General features: G+C 34.0%; 1 protein-coding gene across 2 annotated transcripts in view; it reads left to right on the plus strand.

The window, feature by feature from the left end:
- LOC117122301 (RNA cytosine-C(5)-methyltransferase NSUN2-like) overlaps window positions 1-16734 on the plus strand; it is a 47963-nt gene that overhangs the window by 16541 nt on the left and 14688 nt on the right. For both annotated transcript variants that reach the window (XM_033267846.1, XM_033267847.1), the window contains exons 2-6: window positions 7708-7773; window positions 7971-8065; window positions 9261-9365; window positions 14903-15008; window positions 15713-15869. In XM_033267846.1, the coding sequence (XP_033123737.1) occupies window positions 7708-7773; window positions 7971-8065; window positions 9261-9365; window positions 14903-15008; window positions 15713-15869 (529 nt within the window). The remainder of the gene's footprint in view (window positions 1-7707; window positions 7774-7970; window positions 8066-9260; window positions 9366-14902; window positions 15009-15712; window positions 15870-16734) is intronic.

The following is a 16734-nucleotide window of genomic DNA, read 5'->3' on the forward strand; positions in this document are numbered from 1 at the left end:
TGTTTGAAAGGATAAAGTGAAAATTGCAATAGACACATTATAAATAAGGGAAAAAATAATTATATAATAAATCAAAAATTTGAGGAAATAGTACCTCTAGATGGCCAGAAATGACACTTTTAGTAAAATTCATCATCATCACATCACCATTAGTCAATATGAAGCGCCAAAAAAAAAAAAAAATTCTCATGATCTTTTATCATGGATTTTTGACAACCATAGAGATCTTATTAATGTGTGTGTGATATCCCACAGAAAACAAAGCTTAAAAACATTGTCTGTGAGTATGTAATTTACATAGGCCTACTTCAAAAACGTGATTTCACAACCAAGGTGAGAAAATCTGAGGAAATAGTACCTCTCGAGATGTCCGGAAATGACACTTTTATATAGTAAAATTCATCATCATCACATCACCATTATAGTCAAAATGAAACGCCAACAAATTTCTCATGATCTTTTATCAGGGAATTACTTAATATCCAGGACAACTTAGGCCTAACTATAGTTTACTAAGTTTTAACTATATATACTATATCTTGATCAACAAATCACAAGTTCTTTTTTTTCGCATTTAGCACAGTTTTCTCCACTTTTTATTGCTATTAATATTACTATCAATTATTACTATCGTCATCATCATCATCATCATCATCATTGTTATTATTATTATTACTATTAGTAGTAGTATTATTAAACAAAAATTTAATGAAACTTGGAAAAGGATAAAAACGAAATTGAACCACAGTATCGCATTTCTATCTTAAAAGACCTGGCCTGAGAATTATGGATTTAAGATTTTTTTAAATCACGCTTAAGCCTATGTGTTTTATTTGGCCTATGTATAACGTGTACTGATGCATATTTACATGTTTTAGAAGTATTCATTTTGAGTGATCCTAGGAAAGAATTTGTATTGGCTCAAGAATAAGCTTTAACATATTAACACTGTGTACAAAGGGGGACTCATTCAAAAATTCGAGGGGGTTCGCTAGAAAACGGGGGTTCGCTAGAAAAGGGGTTCCCCCGAACCATAAAAACCCCTCCCCCTGGCTACGGGCCTGAATCTTGCAAACAATCTGAATGACCAGTTGACACATTCTTTCGACTGGCATCAATAGTTAAATTTGATTTGTTACAAATTTGTTATGTAACTTTCAGACCAACTTTTCTCTAAGTTTGAGAGTGACATTTCTGGCCATCTACAGGTGCCACAGGCAAATTTTATACTTCAGCCCCAAATATGGTAGGGCTATAGTTCGGACACATCCCTGTAAAATTCCCTACTTCAGTCTCCCACTATTTCAAATTTCAGGATTCACTGCTGGTGTGGTATATATAGTCAACAAAATTAAAGATTTTAGCAACCATTACAAAAGTTTTGCAACTGCAAATAACATCACTCGTCTCTACGTGTTGCTACTCTACAAACCATAGTATAGATCCATAAACTGTTGAATGTTATCAAATTTATTTTAAATTTAGAAATTTGGCAGCCATCTTGGATATTTGCAGATGGCTTAATTTGAATTTTAGTGGTGGTACTGTAGGGGCTGTCTCAAATCATATAAACTCGAAAACTTTTGATTTGGCAGTTGATTTGGCGGCCATTTTTGCTGCCATCTTGGATTTCTGTATCTGCTATGGGCTGACATTAACTTTTGGTGGTGTCACTGGATGTGCCCTGACTGCTCAAATATAGAATAGACTCAAACAATGTTTTGTGGAATATAAATGGTTGTGGTTATAATATAAAGAGTTAGTCAGTATTAAAATTCAGGGGCCATTTTGGTGGCCATCTTGGATTTCTGAAACTGCTAGTTGCTGAATTTGACTTTTAGTGCTGTCACTGTATGCAATAACTCTTCAAAAAAGTATAGACTCAAAAACTGTTGTTCTATGTGGAATATTCAATTCAATAAAACTTTGTTATCTCACAATGGGGAAACTCATTTGGCCTTGACCGTACAACATGTTAACAAAGGTAGAAAAATATAAACACAGAATACCTCAGTTAAAAATCAGTTTAAAATTGTAGGTTAAAAATAATTATTTAACTAAAAAATTATAAAATCTAATTGCAGTAGGAACGAATGACTTTCCATATCTGTTAATTTTTAATTTTGTATTTATTTTTATTTTAATATTTCATTCAGTTTACTTACTAAATTTTAGTAAGAATTTTTTAGACAAATAAGGGTAAAACTTTACTGTAAATTGCTTGCTTGGTTTTGTTTTTATTATGCTATTTATCCGTTTGTTGTTTTTGAACTGTCTTTTGCTTTCCTTTGCTTATATTTTGTATTGTCAATGGGCGCACCATCTAAGTGATGGGTGCCACTGATCAAAAAGTGAACCCAATAAATCGTATCGTATCGTATAACAACTATATTATTATTATTTATTCTAAATCGATTTTTCAGCTCATCCAAGCGTTTTTCAATTCTATGCTTATCTCAAGTTGATTTGGTGCACCTTGTATTTATTTTTGTTGGTGTTCTAGTTGTTTATGTTTATTTTCTGCCTCATAGTCTAGCAACTAAATAGTGTGCAACATTTCTGCAATATTCGTATAGTTTCATCTGGTTTGCTTGTAATGATTGTTCGATTAAACAGTTCTACAATTTCTGAAATACCTGTTACCTGTGGGTGGCCTCTGCTCCAAGCAGTTTGGCTGACATGGATCACCATATCATTTATCCTGCACCATCCTGATGCTTCTTTCATAACTCATGCCACTCCATTCTTTGATGCTGTACCTTCCATTACTTTATCCAGTATAAGTTGTTGAAGTCCATAAAAAAAATTATTGTTGTGTCCAAATAATGTCCACTTTCTTCTCTGTACTGTGTTTGTCATTTTATCTTTCCATGTGCTGCCGATAATTCTTCTGAACGTCCCCATTTCAAAAGCTGCTAGATCGGTACGTTAATCATCCATCATTTCTGCATTGTCATCCAGTTTAGGTGCAGTTTTTCTAATTTACATACAGTAAAATTTGTTCACCCTTTTCATTACTATTGCTACAATAAAGTTGGTCACCATCCTTATTAATTTGTTGTGATTATCTTTCTTTTCTGCCATTCTACACACGCGTATACCTTTGAGTTTAACTATATAATGGGTACCAGGACGAGGAGCTCTAGTGACACAAGTCTGTACCGATCAAGATATCGTCAATCTGTAACAGCTATGGACTTGTGACGTTCTTTCTCCAAGGACTTCCCAGGATCAGCCGTGCAATGCACATGCAAAGAGATCCGTCAGTTGGTGCAGATGAGTTTGGCCTGGGGAATACAGGGTTGTTGCAGTGAAACCTACAGGGGTTGTCACTACATTCCCCATTGTTTGAAAAAGGACGCCATACTGTATGGGCAAGGACCCAACCCATTCAGATTTTGTATGTCTTTTGTGGGTTTTTGGGTGCACCGGGTGATGCACCATTGCTGGGCCACCAAGCCGGAAAAGAACAGAGGTTGAGGAAACATAAAATTAATCAAAATATCCCTTAACAAACTTAATGTCTTCTGAGGGTGGGTGCTGAGCTTAAAATGCCCAGAAAGTCTAGGCCGTATTTCCGGATGAGCTTAGGACTCACCAGGAATCCCAGCCTGCTACCTGGCTCATCACTCTCTGCTGTTTTCCATAGCAAAAGTAAATAATCTTTAAGTCTATCTTATTTTACATTCCAAATTGTTACAATCTGTAAAGTTGAATTTTATCTAAAATCAAACAATTTTCCAATGCCAATTTGGATTCATCTTTAGGCAAGTTCAACTGTAGTCATATGCACTACATCAATTAAATAGATCGCAACACATACAGTATACAATATAACATTGTGAGAGATTGAGAGATTCAAGTATCAGTACAGTTAATATGAATCTATAATAATAACAAACAAGCCTTGCTAATAACTTATCTCCATGGAGATCATCTTCTGTTTTTCCTTCACCTTGCCTGAGGCTTGGTCTTTATTTACATGTTTTATAACCCCACTTTCAAGTCCGCTCATAACATTAAAAGAACATCAATTACAAACTAATTACAGTTGAAATCACTGACTTGATTGCTGGTAGGGGTTAAAGCAGTTTTCAATTTAAATTATAAATTACATCACATGACTAATTAAAAAAAAACCATGTTTATAGAGGTTGGCTGATATTCAGGGGCCGTCTTAAATAGGGGAAAGTAATGTGATGCTTTTATTAGCGAAGTGTCTTTATGAGGCTTAGGGAGTGGAGTTTTTAGTCGTGAGAAAAAGCATTGCTGTCACAGGCATTGAACCCACGACCCTGGGATTAGAAGGCAATCATCATAACCACTAAGCTATTCAACTCAACTTCATTCCAACTAATGAGCAAATTGAACTAATGAGGAAATTGACAAAGGTGCAAATACAGAAATAAGCAATTAGTAGAGCTCCGCATAGTACACTATAGGAAAATTATTATACGAAGGTTAGATTTAATGCTTGAAAAAATTTTGAATGCATTAAATCTAACCTAAGTATAATAATTTTCCATTTAGTGTACGATGCATGCTCTACTAATTGCTTTATAAGTCAATCTCTTTCTTTTAATTTAATTTTTTTTTATAAACGACTGTTGCAGCAGTCATCGGTTACTATAGTGATATGATCAGTATACGTGTGCATATTTACATTTAGCTGTGCGTATGCTGATTTTTGCTCCTGCAGTATGCGTTTAATTAACTACACATCAGCAATACAGTACGGATACGACAAATATGGTAACTATTGTGTTACAAAGAACTAGTTTGTAATGCTATTTTGATAGACTTTTGTCAAAGAAACATTTCAGCATTTGAGAGAGATTACAATTCCCTGACGTCCTTTTTGGTCAGTGCATGCAGACAGGTAAAATTGCGTGATGATTTCATAACTAGGCTAGGCTACGGCCTAGAGTAGTAGGAGGAGGCCCGGGCGGCCTCCTGCCTGGCCTCCTGCCTACATCTAAATTTGTTCTTTAAAATAGGTCTAGAATATTCCTATTAATCATTCAGTTTGTTTTATTTATGAGGGCCCATTGATTCAATGAATTCCTTAATTGTTCATACTTAATATTGAATTTGAAGTAAATTTCTTCATGTTCTAATTAAGCTTGTTTTATGAAAGTAATTTTCAATTACAATTCAATTTTTATCGTGACGAGAAAATGAGGAATTTTTTTTTTTGCACACAAACCTAAAAAAAATCAAGCCAAGCATCCACTAATAGAAAAAAAAAGTGGACGCTGGGGAATAGGCAAATAACATTGGGAGTACAGTGATGACATCTGAATGAGTTATAATAGAAGTTAATAACAAAATTACAAAGAGCAAAATATTTAAAAAATGAATTAAAAAATGAGTCATCTATTAGATTATTAATACCGTATTTACCATTCCACTATAATTTTAAGATGATCTATTCCTTAGTATTGCCTACATTGGAATTATTGCTAACAGACAGAGATGTACAAACGGGGCGAATACATAACATCATTGGCGGAGGTAAACATAATCAGAGGACTATAGTGCTATACTAGGCTACTTTAGTTGTATCCCAGATCCTATATACAAATGGATAGGATACGATCTCCATTAGCCTTTACGATCCTATTTCTACATATAATTAAACCAAAATGGCAATAAACCAAAACGGCAATGATACTGTAGTACCACAATGGCAACAGGTCAAAATGGCAATGACAAGTACCAAAATGGCAAAATTCATAGTGCACAATGGCAAGGGAGCAGAATCAATGTCAAGAGCAGGCGCCACTTAGTAGGCGTGGGCCGCAGTTTATAATTTTTCGAATCGTCTTGAAATTAACCCGATCGTCTGTAGGCAAATCGAATGTTGCCATTTGGGCTATTTTTCCCGATTTTAATGTTTAATTGCATTTTTAAACAAATTTTTACATGTCCATGATGAATTGTTTCATTTTGTCTGTATGTTAAAGTTGTATTTGTTTGAATGTTACTGCTTTTACCGTATATTGTGTTTCCCCCAATCATTTGATTATATCGAATTTGTATGTTGTTATATTCTTATTATTATTAAATATTATTATTATTATTTATTATTATTATTATTATTATTATTATTACATAAATTGTTTTAGTCTTATATTTTGTCGGTATTTTAATGTTTTTTTAAATATTTTTACGGTATTTAACCGTTGTTACATTTTCATGATTATAGGCCTAATTGGTTTTATGTAGGACAACATTGGAAATAAGTTTGGTTTTTATTGCTGTTTTAAATTATTTACTGTTTTGGTTTTGAATTATTGCCGTTCTAGTTTATTGCTGTTTTGAATAGACAGTAGAGTAGGGTCACATGTATGGCGAGTTAAAAGGCCAAGCAGTTAAGGCAGGAGCACCGCAACGTGCAGCTTTAATATCGGCGCTGGTTCGAAAGGCCTGCTATGGTTCTGGAGGTGGAACAAGTCTTCTCGGATAAAGGACTATAAACCGTAGGCCCAGGGTACACAATTTGCTCATGTGCACTTATTAGAGATGAGTAGGGGGTTACCACAGTGTACTGGTCCATACAGCCCCTACTGTAAGGAAATTGCACTTTGAAGAGTGATTTAGTTCAATGTTTGACATATCCTTGGCCCTAGTGCCTTAAAAGTTGAATAAATAAATAAATGTGTATTCAATGTTTGGAGAATAATGTTTAATTGTCTGTGATATTATTTTATTATTATTATTATTATTATTTTTTGGTTGAACTGAAAATAAAAATAGTTATAATTTGTATCGTTTCGGCTCAGTCCTACCAATCATTCAGGTACAGTACAGTACTTTGATGAAATGAGTTTCCATGCTCTGCATATTATAGGCCTACATTTTCATGTGTTTTAAGACAGACTAGGACCGGTAAACATCCTGGGATCACCTATCGTATTTTCTCATTTAATGAAGGTCGTATCCTTAAAATGCCCACTGGCTAAACAGTACACTTCTGGAAAATAAATTATCCGTTTGTTTATAGGATCTGTGGTTTATGTAATGTATGCAACAGTTGATCAGCTTCCATAAAGGTCAATAGAAAAATGATGTAATTTCCAGCTGTTCTTACATCTATTGATGTGTTGGTATATACAGTATGATGTGATATGACAAGATAAGAAGATAAACTTTATTGTCATAGTCACAACAAGGATTTTGTTTACCCCACCTCCAGATGTACTACCATATTATTTCAAAATAATTACCATTACTGTAAATGCTCGAACAAGCGCCGCTGCGCTTATACAATTTTTTGAGGCTTCAGTGCGGCACTCTTGAATGCTCATTTGAAACGACGCTTATAAAAAATATTAGTTTAGCGCTTTCTATACCCGTTTCCATGCTACCTCTTTCATGTATTTCCGTAGTTCGGTAAGCCTATCAAAGGTCCTATCATCGTAATTTGTAAATGAACGTTTATAAAGAAATTCTTGTGTTTTCATTGTGTTATTTTTCATCTTACCACTGTGTACATTGTATTTAAAACCCTGTTTCTCAAAGTGTTCATAACACACATGGTAATATATACTCTCGATTAAGCACCACAGCACTTATTTGAGAGCGGCACCTAACGAAAAAAATCACGTTTGGTGCGGCACTTATTCGAGAGTGACGTTTATTCAAGCATTTACGGTATTATAAGTTATTGCAGCAGTATAAATGTTAATTTTTATCTGTATTCAGGGCCAGCAACGCCAAGGCTACCCAGACATTGAGAAGAGCAATGCAGCATTTGAAAAGTATTATAAGGTAACTTTTTGAAATGTCATTGATCATTTTATGTTTTAATATGAGTTGGCCATTTGATAGGAATACTGTAAAATGTTTTTATTAAAGATGCTCGAGATAAATTTTTGTAATGGTAATACTGTATAGTCTGATGGGAAACATTGTCAGTTAACTGTCGAACCATCAGTTGATAATATCAAACCATCTTTATACTTTAGGCCCAGGGCATCGTTCCAGAAGCTGAATGGGACAAGTTTATTTCCACCTTACAGCAACCCCTACCTGCAACATTTCGAATCACAGGCTTTAGAAGGTAACATATTTTTATATCTTATTTTATAGGTATAGTAGTCTGGGGCAAAGAAAATATCCACTTTCTAAACTGTTAACAGCAACAGAAACAATCAATAACGCAATTAACTTCCCCTGTAGGATGGCTGTATGACTCTTAGTGGTGATGCCAGCTGGAGAAAAGAGAGGGAACACACGCGACTTGCCAAACAAGGCAGCAAATACGAAGCCACTAAGATGCGGAGTGGCAATATCCCCATTTATATCAACACCATTTTAACACCAATGTTGCGAAATAGCTGTTGTATTTAAATGGCAGAAACATCACATATTTGGTGATCCGCTTCGCGAGCTTGTTATTGTCAGGTTCTTCTTCATCTATTTGGTGATCCGCATCTAGTGCGGATCACCTATTGTTATTGTCAGAGATCTTCTTACTTAATCATAGTCCACGCGCACATTGTGACGTGCGCGTGCGTTAAAATTTGAAAATTCTCAATATCACTTTTTAGTTAATTTAAAGCATGTTTCAGGTCATTTTCAGCATTCTAAAACTTTCCATAATTTACGCGCCGTACGTTCATTTCAACGAGCACAGCACATACTAAAGCTGGAAATTACGTTATGTTACATATTTTGGGTTTCTGACATTATTTACATATGGAGTCAACTTTTTGTGCCATTGCCGTGCTCACAGGCGTCAAGACTTGCGCGTACGCATACATAAATCTTAAAAAAAACTCAATTTAAAAAAAACAAACTAATTACAGCATATTTTAGCATATAAAACTTTTCAATCAGCACTGCACGCACTTCCTGAAGGTTGAAGTACGGCAGATCACCAAACTCGTCCTCAGTGAAGAGTTCAAATCTAGTTGATTTCTTGGTACCAGACTTGGTATAGTACCAGACCTGGTACAGTACCAGACTCGGTACAGTACCATACTTTGTACCGGAATCATTTTGTTGTGGGAAGGCATATACCAAGTAGAAACGTGTTGTGTTACAGTTTTTTTAAATGTTTTTATTTGAACTTTATTAAATAGAATGCCCTGAACCTGTTGGTTGGCTGATTTACAGGGCCCTTAAAACCATTATGGTAATTGAGTGTGCTAATCGCAGCTAGTGTCTTTGATGTAAGAATTAATTTGATCGATTTTTTTTTTCCAGTAAATTTCATTAGGTTTTTAAAGTGTTATTAATCTGTTGTTCCACAGTCATGCTCAACATCTGTTGCAGTTTCTCAAGAGTCATTTCTTCACTGATCTGATGGGTGCTTCTATTGATGGAATACCAATTGAAAAGCCAAAACCAATATCTTGGTAAATTTGTTCAATTTGTTTAATATTAAACTTAACCATTTACTCCAATCAAAACATTTTCATTAGGTATCCTTCAAAATTTTTTTTTTTTTTTTATGATTTGCATTTGATTTGATATGATTTCCAATATTAAAATATTCTCAGAGACATTAAAATAGTTATAATTGGAGTGGAGCTGATAAATATGATACCAAAGAGTTCTTTTATTAAATTATTCATTTCACTTTAATAATATCAAATTGTGTCAAAAAAATCATATTAATTTACAAAGTTCAGACAAAAACTTAAATCTTGCTTTGATTTTCGTATCTATGTATTTTTGTATCCTGTGTTCATTTCATTGGCAATGAAGGAGTCTTGTAATCTTATACATCGCCATTTTATTTTATTTTTACAAAATTATTTAAAAAAATTGTCATTCCCTTCAGGTCAAATCAATGTTTCAATTGCTTAGAGAGAGAATACAGAACTCCATAATATTAATGAGTTCACTCATGAATCTTGTACAGCCATATGAACTCTGATACGAATTAAAAACCAACATCTGGGATATGAAAATACAAATTGTCAGAGATATATATTGCATTTTGCAACCATGACATTTTGTATATTGCAATTTCTCACTCGCATCTCATTCTAATAAAATAGAATTAGCGAAAAAAAAATGAATATTTATTAAAAGGCTACTGACAATTTTCTCACACATTTATCAGGCAATGTGATTTACATAAAATATTCTATTGCCATGAAGATTAATGGATCATTTAAATACGGCACACCCTGCAAATTAGGAGCATTTTAAAAGATTCTAACTATAAGCAAAATAAATTGCATATATTAGGCTAAATAGGAGAGACTTCTATTACTACTGTACCTCAAGGTTGAATATTACAGTGATAAGTCTTCTAATATTGATTAGATCATAATAATACAGATTAATAAAATATTATAAGTGATGGACTTACTATTAAAATAATTAATATAGCACCTAGGGATATATTGTGACATGAACTCTATAGAAATTGAGGTATTGCCATGGCAACATCTAATGCACCTTAATAGTCAGTTGCTTCAAATTAATGAGATCACAATGGAATGAAACTTCATTAAACCAATTAATTTCTAAACAATTTGGGAAGGAAAGATTAAAATTATAATTTATATACTAGAAATTGCAAATTGCAAGTGAAGTGCTGCGAAGTACAACTGCATATAAATGTTCTTCGAACAAAATTATTTATGCGAGTCAAGAGAAAATAACGAATAATAAAAATATAACAAATAATATGAGACACGACCCATTGTCTATATTAGAACAGTGGTACCGTGTACAATAGTGTTTTGCTGCAGCGACATCTCGCTGCTGGCGACTCGCTGCTGGCGACTCGCTGCTGCTGGCGATGACTCGCTGCTGGTGAATCGATCTGCGCATGTGTATAAAATGGTATTTATTACCGAAAACATTGTGTATGCCAGTCTACAACAAGCGTCGCCTAAATGTAATAATTAGCACGTTGAAATAGGCTATTAAATAAGTTTAACTGGGTTCGTAAATAATATTGGCCTCAAAATATTGTGGCTGAGACATGGGCCGATTAAACGTAGAAATAGGAAACCTAGAAATATAGTAAAAACGCTGAATAGTAATACTCCAGCCTCGCGACATGCGGACGTTGGTACGAGTAGGTTAGTCTTCAAACGTCGCCTAAAGTAATTGATTTTACCCGGCAGAACGAAAGAAGGAAACTCAGCTTTTCAGTTGTCTTAGGCGCTCGTTTTTTGACAAACAATGACCTTTCAGAGGTCAAATTGCTGTCAAGAATATGAATTGGCTGCTTCACAGCAATTACCTTCATGTGTTTTTAAAAAAATATTTTATTTTAAGGAATTAATATAGATTTGTATATTTTCTGCTTTTGGAAGTCCTTGGAGGTACTGTATTAGAGATTACAAAATGTTTTACCCATAAAATAATAGTTACCAAGAGCAATCCTTGGGTCTCAGTGGAGTAGAGTAGCATAGTGCAAGTTGGGAGAAAAAAAAAAATAAATGAATAAACAAACAAACAACTGAAGTTGATGCGAAAGCAGAACATATCAAATCTGACCACAAATATTAATTTAATAGAATGACATTAGGTGAAGTTTCAATTTTTTTGGGAATGTTCTTAGAGTATCAGCGTTTAGAATTGGGGGAGGGAGATTGTTTATCATTGTAGGGCCTGAGTATCTAATATTATGTTGAAAATAATTAGTTTTGTGGGTAGGTATGTGAATATGAGTTCTTTAATGGAGGGTAGTGGTAAAAATTTTTTATTGTTACTATTTTATCATTTTTTTTCTTCTACTGACCTACTATATGCTCCATGGGTAGGAGACAATGATCATGGTGTTGTTTCATTCTTTCTTTTTGTATTTGTGTCTCTAGTGGGTTCAGAAAGCTATGGCCTACAGTAGGTATTTAGATGTCTAAACGATATTATGAAAATCATCTATTTTTGAACTATATACTATATCTACTGTATATTCTCGCTTATCCATGTATCAGACTACTGTATTAGACAACCACTGAGTGTAAGAAGATCTTTTGTATGTAGTGTGTACAAGAAGACCCCTGTTTAACTGTCTTGATTTCTCCTTTCACTGGCAGAAATCCTCCTTTCGATATGATCTACCGCTGGGACCAAGCCTGAATTTAGCCTTCAAATCCCCATACAAGTCCAAGGTCTAGGCTTGGTAATGTTCATGGATTTCATTGTATCAGCATTTAAAAAGCATTAATTAAAACTTTAACTGACAAATTAAACAACCGTCTTGTATGGCATTTGTTTCTGACTTGTCAAGCGTACATGGTGACTATACTAACACTTGGTAGCTTCATTTCAGTAGTAAATATGTGTGTTACCGATGATCCGCACGTAAGACGAACATGATTTTTAAAATATTGTGCGTATAAGATGACCCCTTGTTTTTCTATCGTAATTTTCTATTTTAAACCTTGTCTTATACACGAGAATATACAGTAGCTTATAATTGCTTATTTGTGGTCTGATCAATAGAAAGAAACAGCGGCTCAGGTCATGTGACTTACAGTGGGTATTAGGGTTTGTTTACATCTATCGAGATCGTGAGACGACAGTGCATTGAATATGGCTTCACCTTGTTGTTGATGTAAGTCACATCATAGATGTTGCAAATGTTGGTTGGAATGCAAGTTATAATTTGGTAAATTAATAAAATTAAATTTTCAAACCCTTATCAGTTTGGATTGGTAAGGCTCCAATGGATTGTGGTAATAAAGCTTGGAAGTTTTTCAAGGAAATGTACATTACCTTCACGACATGCATACTTCTCCTGTGATTCGTCGCCGGCTCAGGTACTTTTTGAGCCTAGGCAAAGTCAAGAAAATTATTCATGAAAAAGATGTGCGACCCCACGACCGGCGGTCAGTGGCATTGGCATTTAACCCGGAGGCATTTTAGAAATTTTTAATTTTTTTTTTAAATGCATAATTAAATTTAATATTTTTGCTTGCTCCAAACCACTAAATGTACTATTGTTTCGCTATAATAGTGTAAAGATAACATTTGGTCCTTGAGGCATATCATCAAGATGATCGTCGGAGGCACAAAAATATTTTTTCCAGCCCTGTTTCTATAGTGAAAATATACAGTAGGCAACTGCTAACAGATGTCTATGTAGCTTATGCCTACCTATATTTTATTATTATTTTTTAATATATTTACGTTATTCTTCAATTTCAAGTTCAAGTATTATTTCAAAATATCATCATTGTAGCTTTGCAGCTAAATTGCGAATGATACATTAGGGGAAAAAAATAGACCTGGGTCTATACATTGCACAAAGATTACGAAACAACATTTATATATAAATTTAAAATATAAGGGTAAAGATACACAACAGTAAAAATATATTGATTTAAAAATTAAACTATGATTTAGTTTTAGGATGAACTGATTAATCTGGGCTTAATGTTAGTATTGAGGTTCAAGTAGATAATGCAAGTCTTAAGTATTTTGCTGGTTTAAGATACTAATGAGGTATGGAATCGGGCTTTGCTGGTATCTATTAGTTCTGAAAGTAGTGGTTTGAATTGATTTTTCTTTCTCAAACTATATTGGTGGTCTATTCGAGCAGGTATTTAGAATCTAAAATTTGGTTATTTGCATAGTTGGTGAGCAAATTCTAAGCATAATTTGTTTCTTCTTCACTTCAGCATTTCTATGTTACACGTAGAGCTTATTTCATCAACTGCTAATTATAATGCACCTAGTCGTTGCTTGAGGTATTATCAGGCAATGTAAACATTTCAGTAAGTCGATAAAGGCTTTTTATTTAATTGACTGTGATAAATTAAACTATATTATAAGTAGATTTTATGGCAGTGGCAGGTGGTATAAAAATAAAAATGCAGAGTTTGCAAAACAAGATGTAATAAAATTCTTGCTTGATATGTAGACTAGGAACTCGATCAATGAATTCCTTCGCCCTTAAGGGTCCCTTTGTGTCTGTGCTACCCGGTAACCCGGTACCAACAACTCTCGTCGTCCACTACAGGGGCTGTCTGTTCCAGTACACTGGGGTATCCCCCTACTCGTCTCGAAGGATGTACTGGGTTAATTATAGTGCACACAAGCCATTTTATACACTGGGCCTACGGTTTATAGTCCTTATCCGAGAAGACTTGTTCTACCACCAGAACCATAGGCAAGCGTGTCGTTCAAACCAGCGCCGATATTATGGCTATTGCTTGCGGCACCCCTGCTAACCGCTCGGCCATTCGACTCACCAAAATAAATGGCCATGGTTTATGATATTTTGTAGAATGCACATCCGTTTTTTGAACAAATAAAAAAAATAGTGAAATTATTCTGATGCTGGGCATTTAAGATTTAGATAAAAAGATTGCAATTTAAGGCCATTAATATTAATCTTCTCATAATTTTCACATTAATAATTGCAGTGAACAGTTATAAACACATCAGATTGGCTTCAGTGATTGTATATGCCTTAAAAATATTTTATTATGCCTCTTCAATACACAGTTTACGTAGTGTTACTTTTTATGTTGCCTTACGGACATGGTTACGTCACAGATTTTCAGGTGACAAATTTGTTTCTGGTCCTACCAAAAACAAATACTTTTGTTAATATAGAAATGATGATTACACCATCGATTTGTTTTATTATATTCTGTAAACAAAAAGATGCTTATTTTTGCATAATGTTTATTTGATAATTTTCTACTTTGAACCATACATGCGTAATCCAACATTTGATGCATTGTGGATGCCTGTTTGCTTTCAAACATTTGTTCATAAGTGATTGCCAATTTATAATCAGATTTCATATATACTTTTAAAATTTTCTTTAATGAGGGCAGCTCAAAACAGCTTAATTAGCCAACAAAATCATGAGGTATGTCTTCAATGACTATCCATACCACGCATAAACAGATTGCAAGAAATTTCATATGAATGATACAATGAATAATGGTGAGCCTAATGTTATATACAGGTACCCAGATGAGTTAGCTTGGCAGTTGAGTTTAACACGAACATGCATCCGTAAGGTGCCAGCCCTTGAGAACCTTCACAAATTCTTGGTCGATGAAACAGAAAGTGTAAGTTTATTGTTTTATTGAATCAGTTTTGTTGCTGATGTAACAGTATACAATAAATGAATGACCCATCTCTTCCTTTAAGGCCAGCATAAAACCGGCCTAGGCCTAGGAATCAATCAAGTTCAGGTTCGGCTAAATAGACTCATATCCTCACCTCTAAAGCTGGCGAAACTGCATACTTTATTGCCTTTTTAGTTGATTTGGCATAACTTTCATTCAGTAATTGGAGTTCCAACACTTCTTCGCTCAAAAGTACAAATGGCCCAGTACCAAATGGCCCCATTTTATCGTTGGAGAGCTTCTTGAATGACCAGCTTCTTCTTGACGCGTGTTTTGCCTAGGCTATGCTAATTTTTCCCGCTCGCATTGCATTTGGGATTTTTGTCGTCTTGGGAGATAAAAAAGTACTATTCAACGATCGTTGACTAGTACTCAAATAACCATGAGATATTCATTTTAAATTTATCTCACATGACCTGTTTTCAACCAATCAAATTAATAGAATATATATAGGTGTGTATCTTGTCCTATCAAAGTCTCAACAAGCTTCATATTGTAATGTTATTGTAATTATTCCTGCATATAAACATTGTAATTATAATGATTTAGTAATGGATATTATGTCTGTTGTTAATGTCATATGAATTTTTTATTTGAAATTAAAAATTAAATGAATAAATAATAATTTGTTTCTTCTTTGTCAGGGTAATATTAGTCGTCAAGAGTTGGTCAGTATGATTCCACCATTATTGATGGATGTCAAACCTCACCACCGTGTTTTGGACATGTGTGCAGCCCCTGGTTCAAAAACAGCCCAACTTATTGAGATGCTCCATGCGGAACAGTCTGAAGGCTGGCCAGGTTCGTTGTGCTTGTCGCAAAGAAAAATTTATATTATATGGATTTTGTTTATTGTTTTTATTTTACATTGTCGTCTTACAACCAAAGACTGAAATACATGAAGTATAAAAAACAATGTAAATCTACAGAAAACAAAAATACAGACCATTTGATGCAGCAACAAACATGTTAAAAATTAACATTCAATTAATCATTCTGATAACTGTATGAGATATTGAAAGGAAAAATATGGACCAACTGGGATATGGGGGTTGCCTAGATTTCTGCAGGGTGAAGAGTCAGAGTTGTTTGGATCAAGTCTTCAGTATCAGGGTTGTAACTGTAGGAAAATAAGGGTGGTTGGTAGACATTTTAAAGGTGGGTGGGTGATAACATTGTTAAACTTTAAATAAAAAGAATGGATTTTAAGGATGGAAAAGTGGGTTACTGTAGCAGTAGGGCCTAACTACAGATTACTAATTCAGTACGTTCTACTGCCTTAACATGTGAAACTTTTCTGATATCAATATTATAATTATCTTGAGATATTATTTTTTGAAAATCTCAAGATGATTGTGTGTAGAACATTAGGTAAGTAATGATAAGGCACAGTTGTTGAATCTATTTGTCTTAAGCCATATTTCGGAGATCGTCTTACAGTAACTTGGGTATGGAAACTATTATATATATATATCAACCGGTTATATATTTATTATATATATATCAATCGGTTATCAACCTTTGTCAAGCAAAGGTTGATAACCGAAAACGTTTGCTCACTATTAAATAAATATATACCTGGCAACTTATTACTTTCTCTCTGGAGTTTTTTGTTTTTACTATTTTGTTTGCCAATGCAGCCTTCCAGTTTATATATATATATATA

The sequence above is a fragment of the Anneissia japonica genome, unplaced genomic scaffold, assembly GCF_011630105.1.
Source record: "Anneissia japonica isolate Jap-2015-1 unplaced genomic scaffold, ASM1163010v1 scaffold288246_len349457_cov184, whole genome shotgun sequence".
NCBI classification, from domain to species: Eukaryota; Metazoa; Echinodermata; class Crinoidea; order Comatulida; family Comatulidae; genus Anneissia; species Anneissia japonica.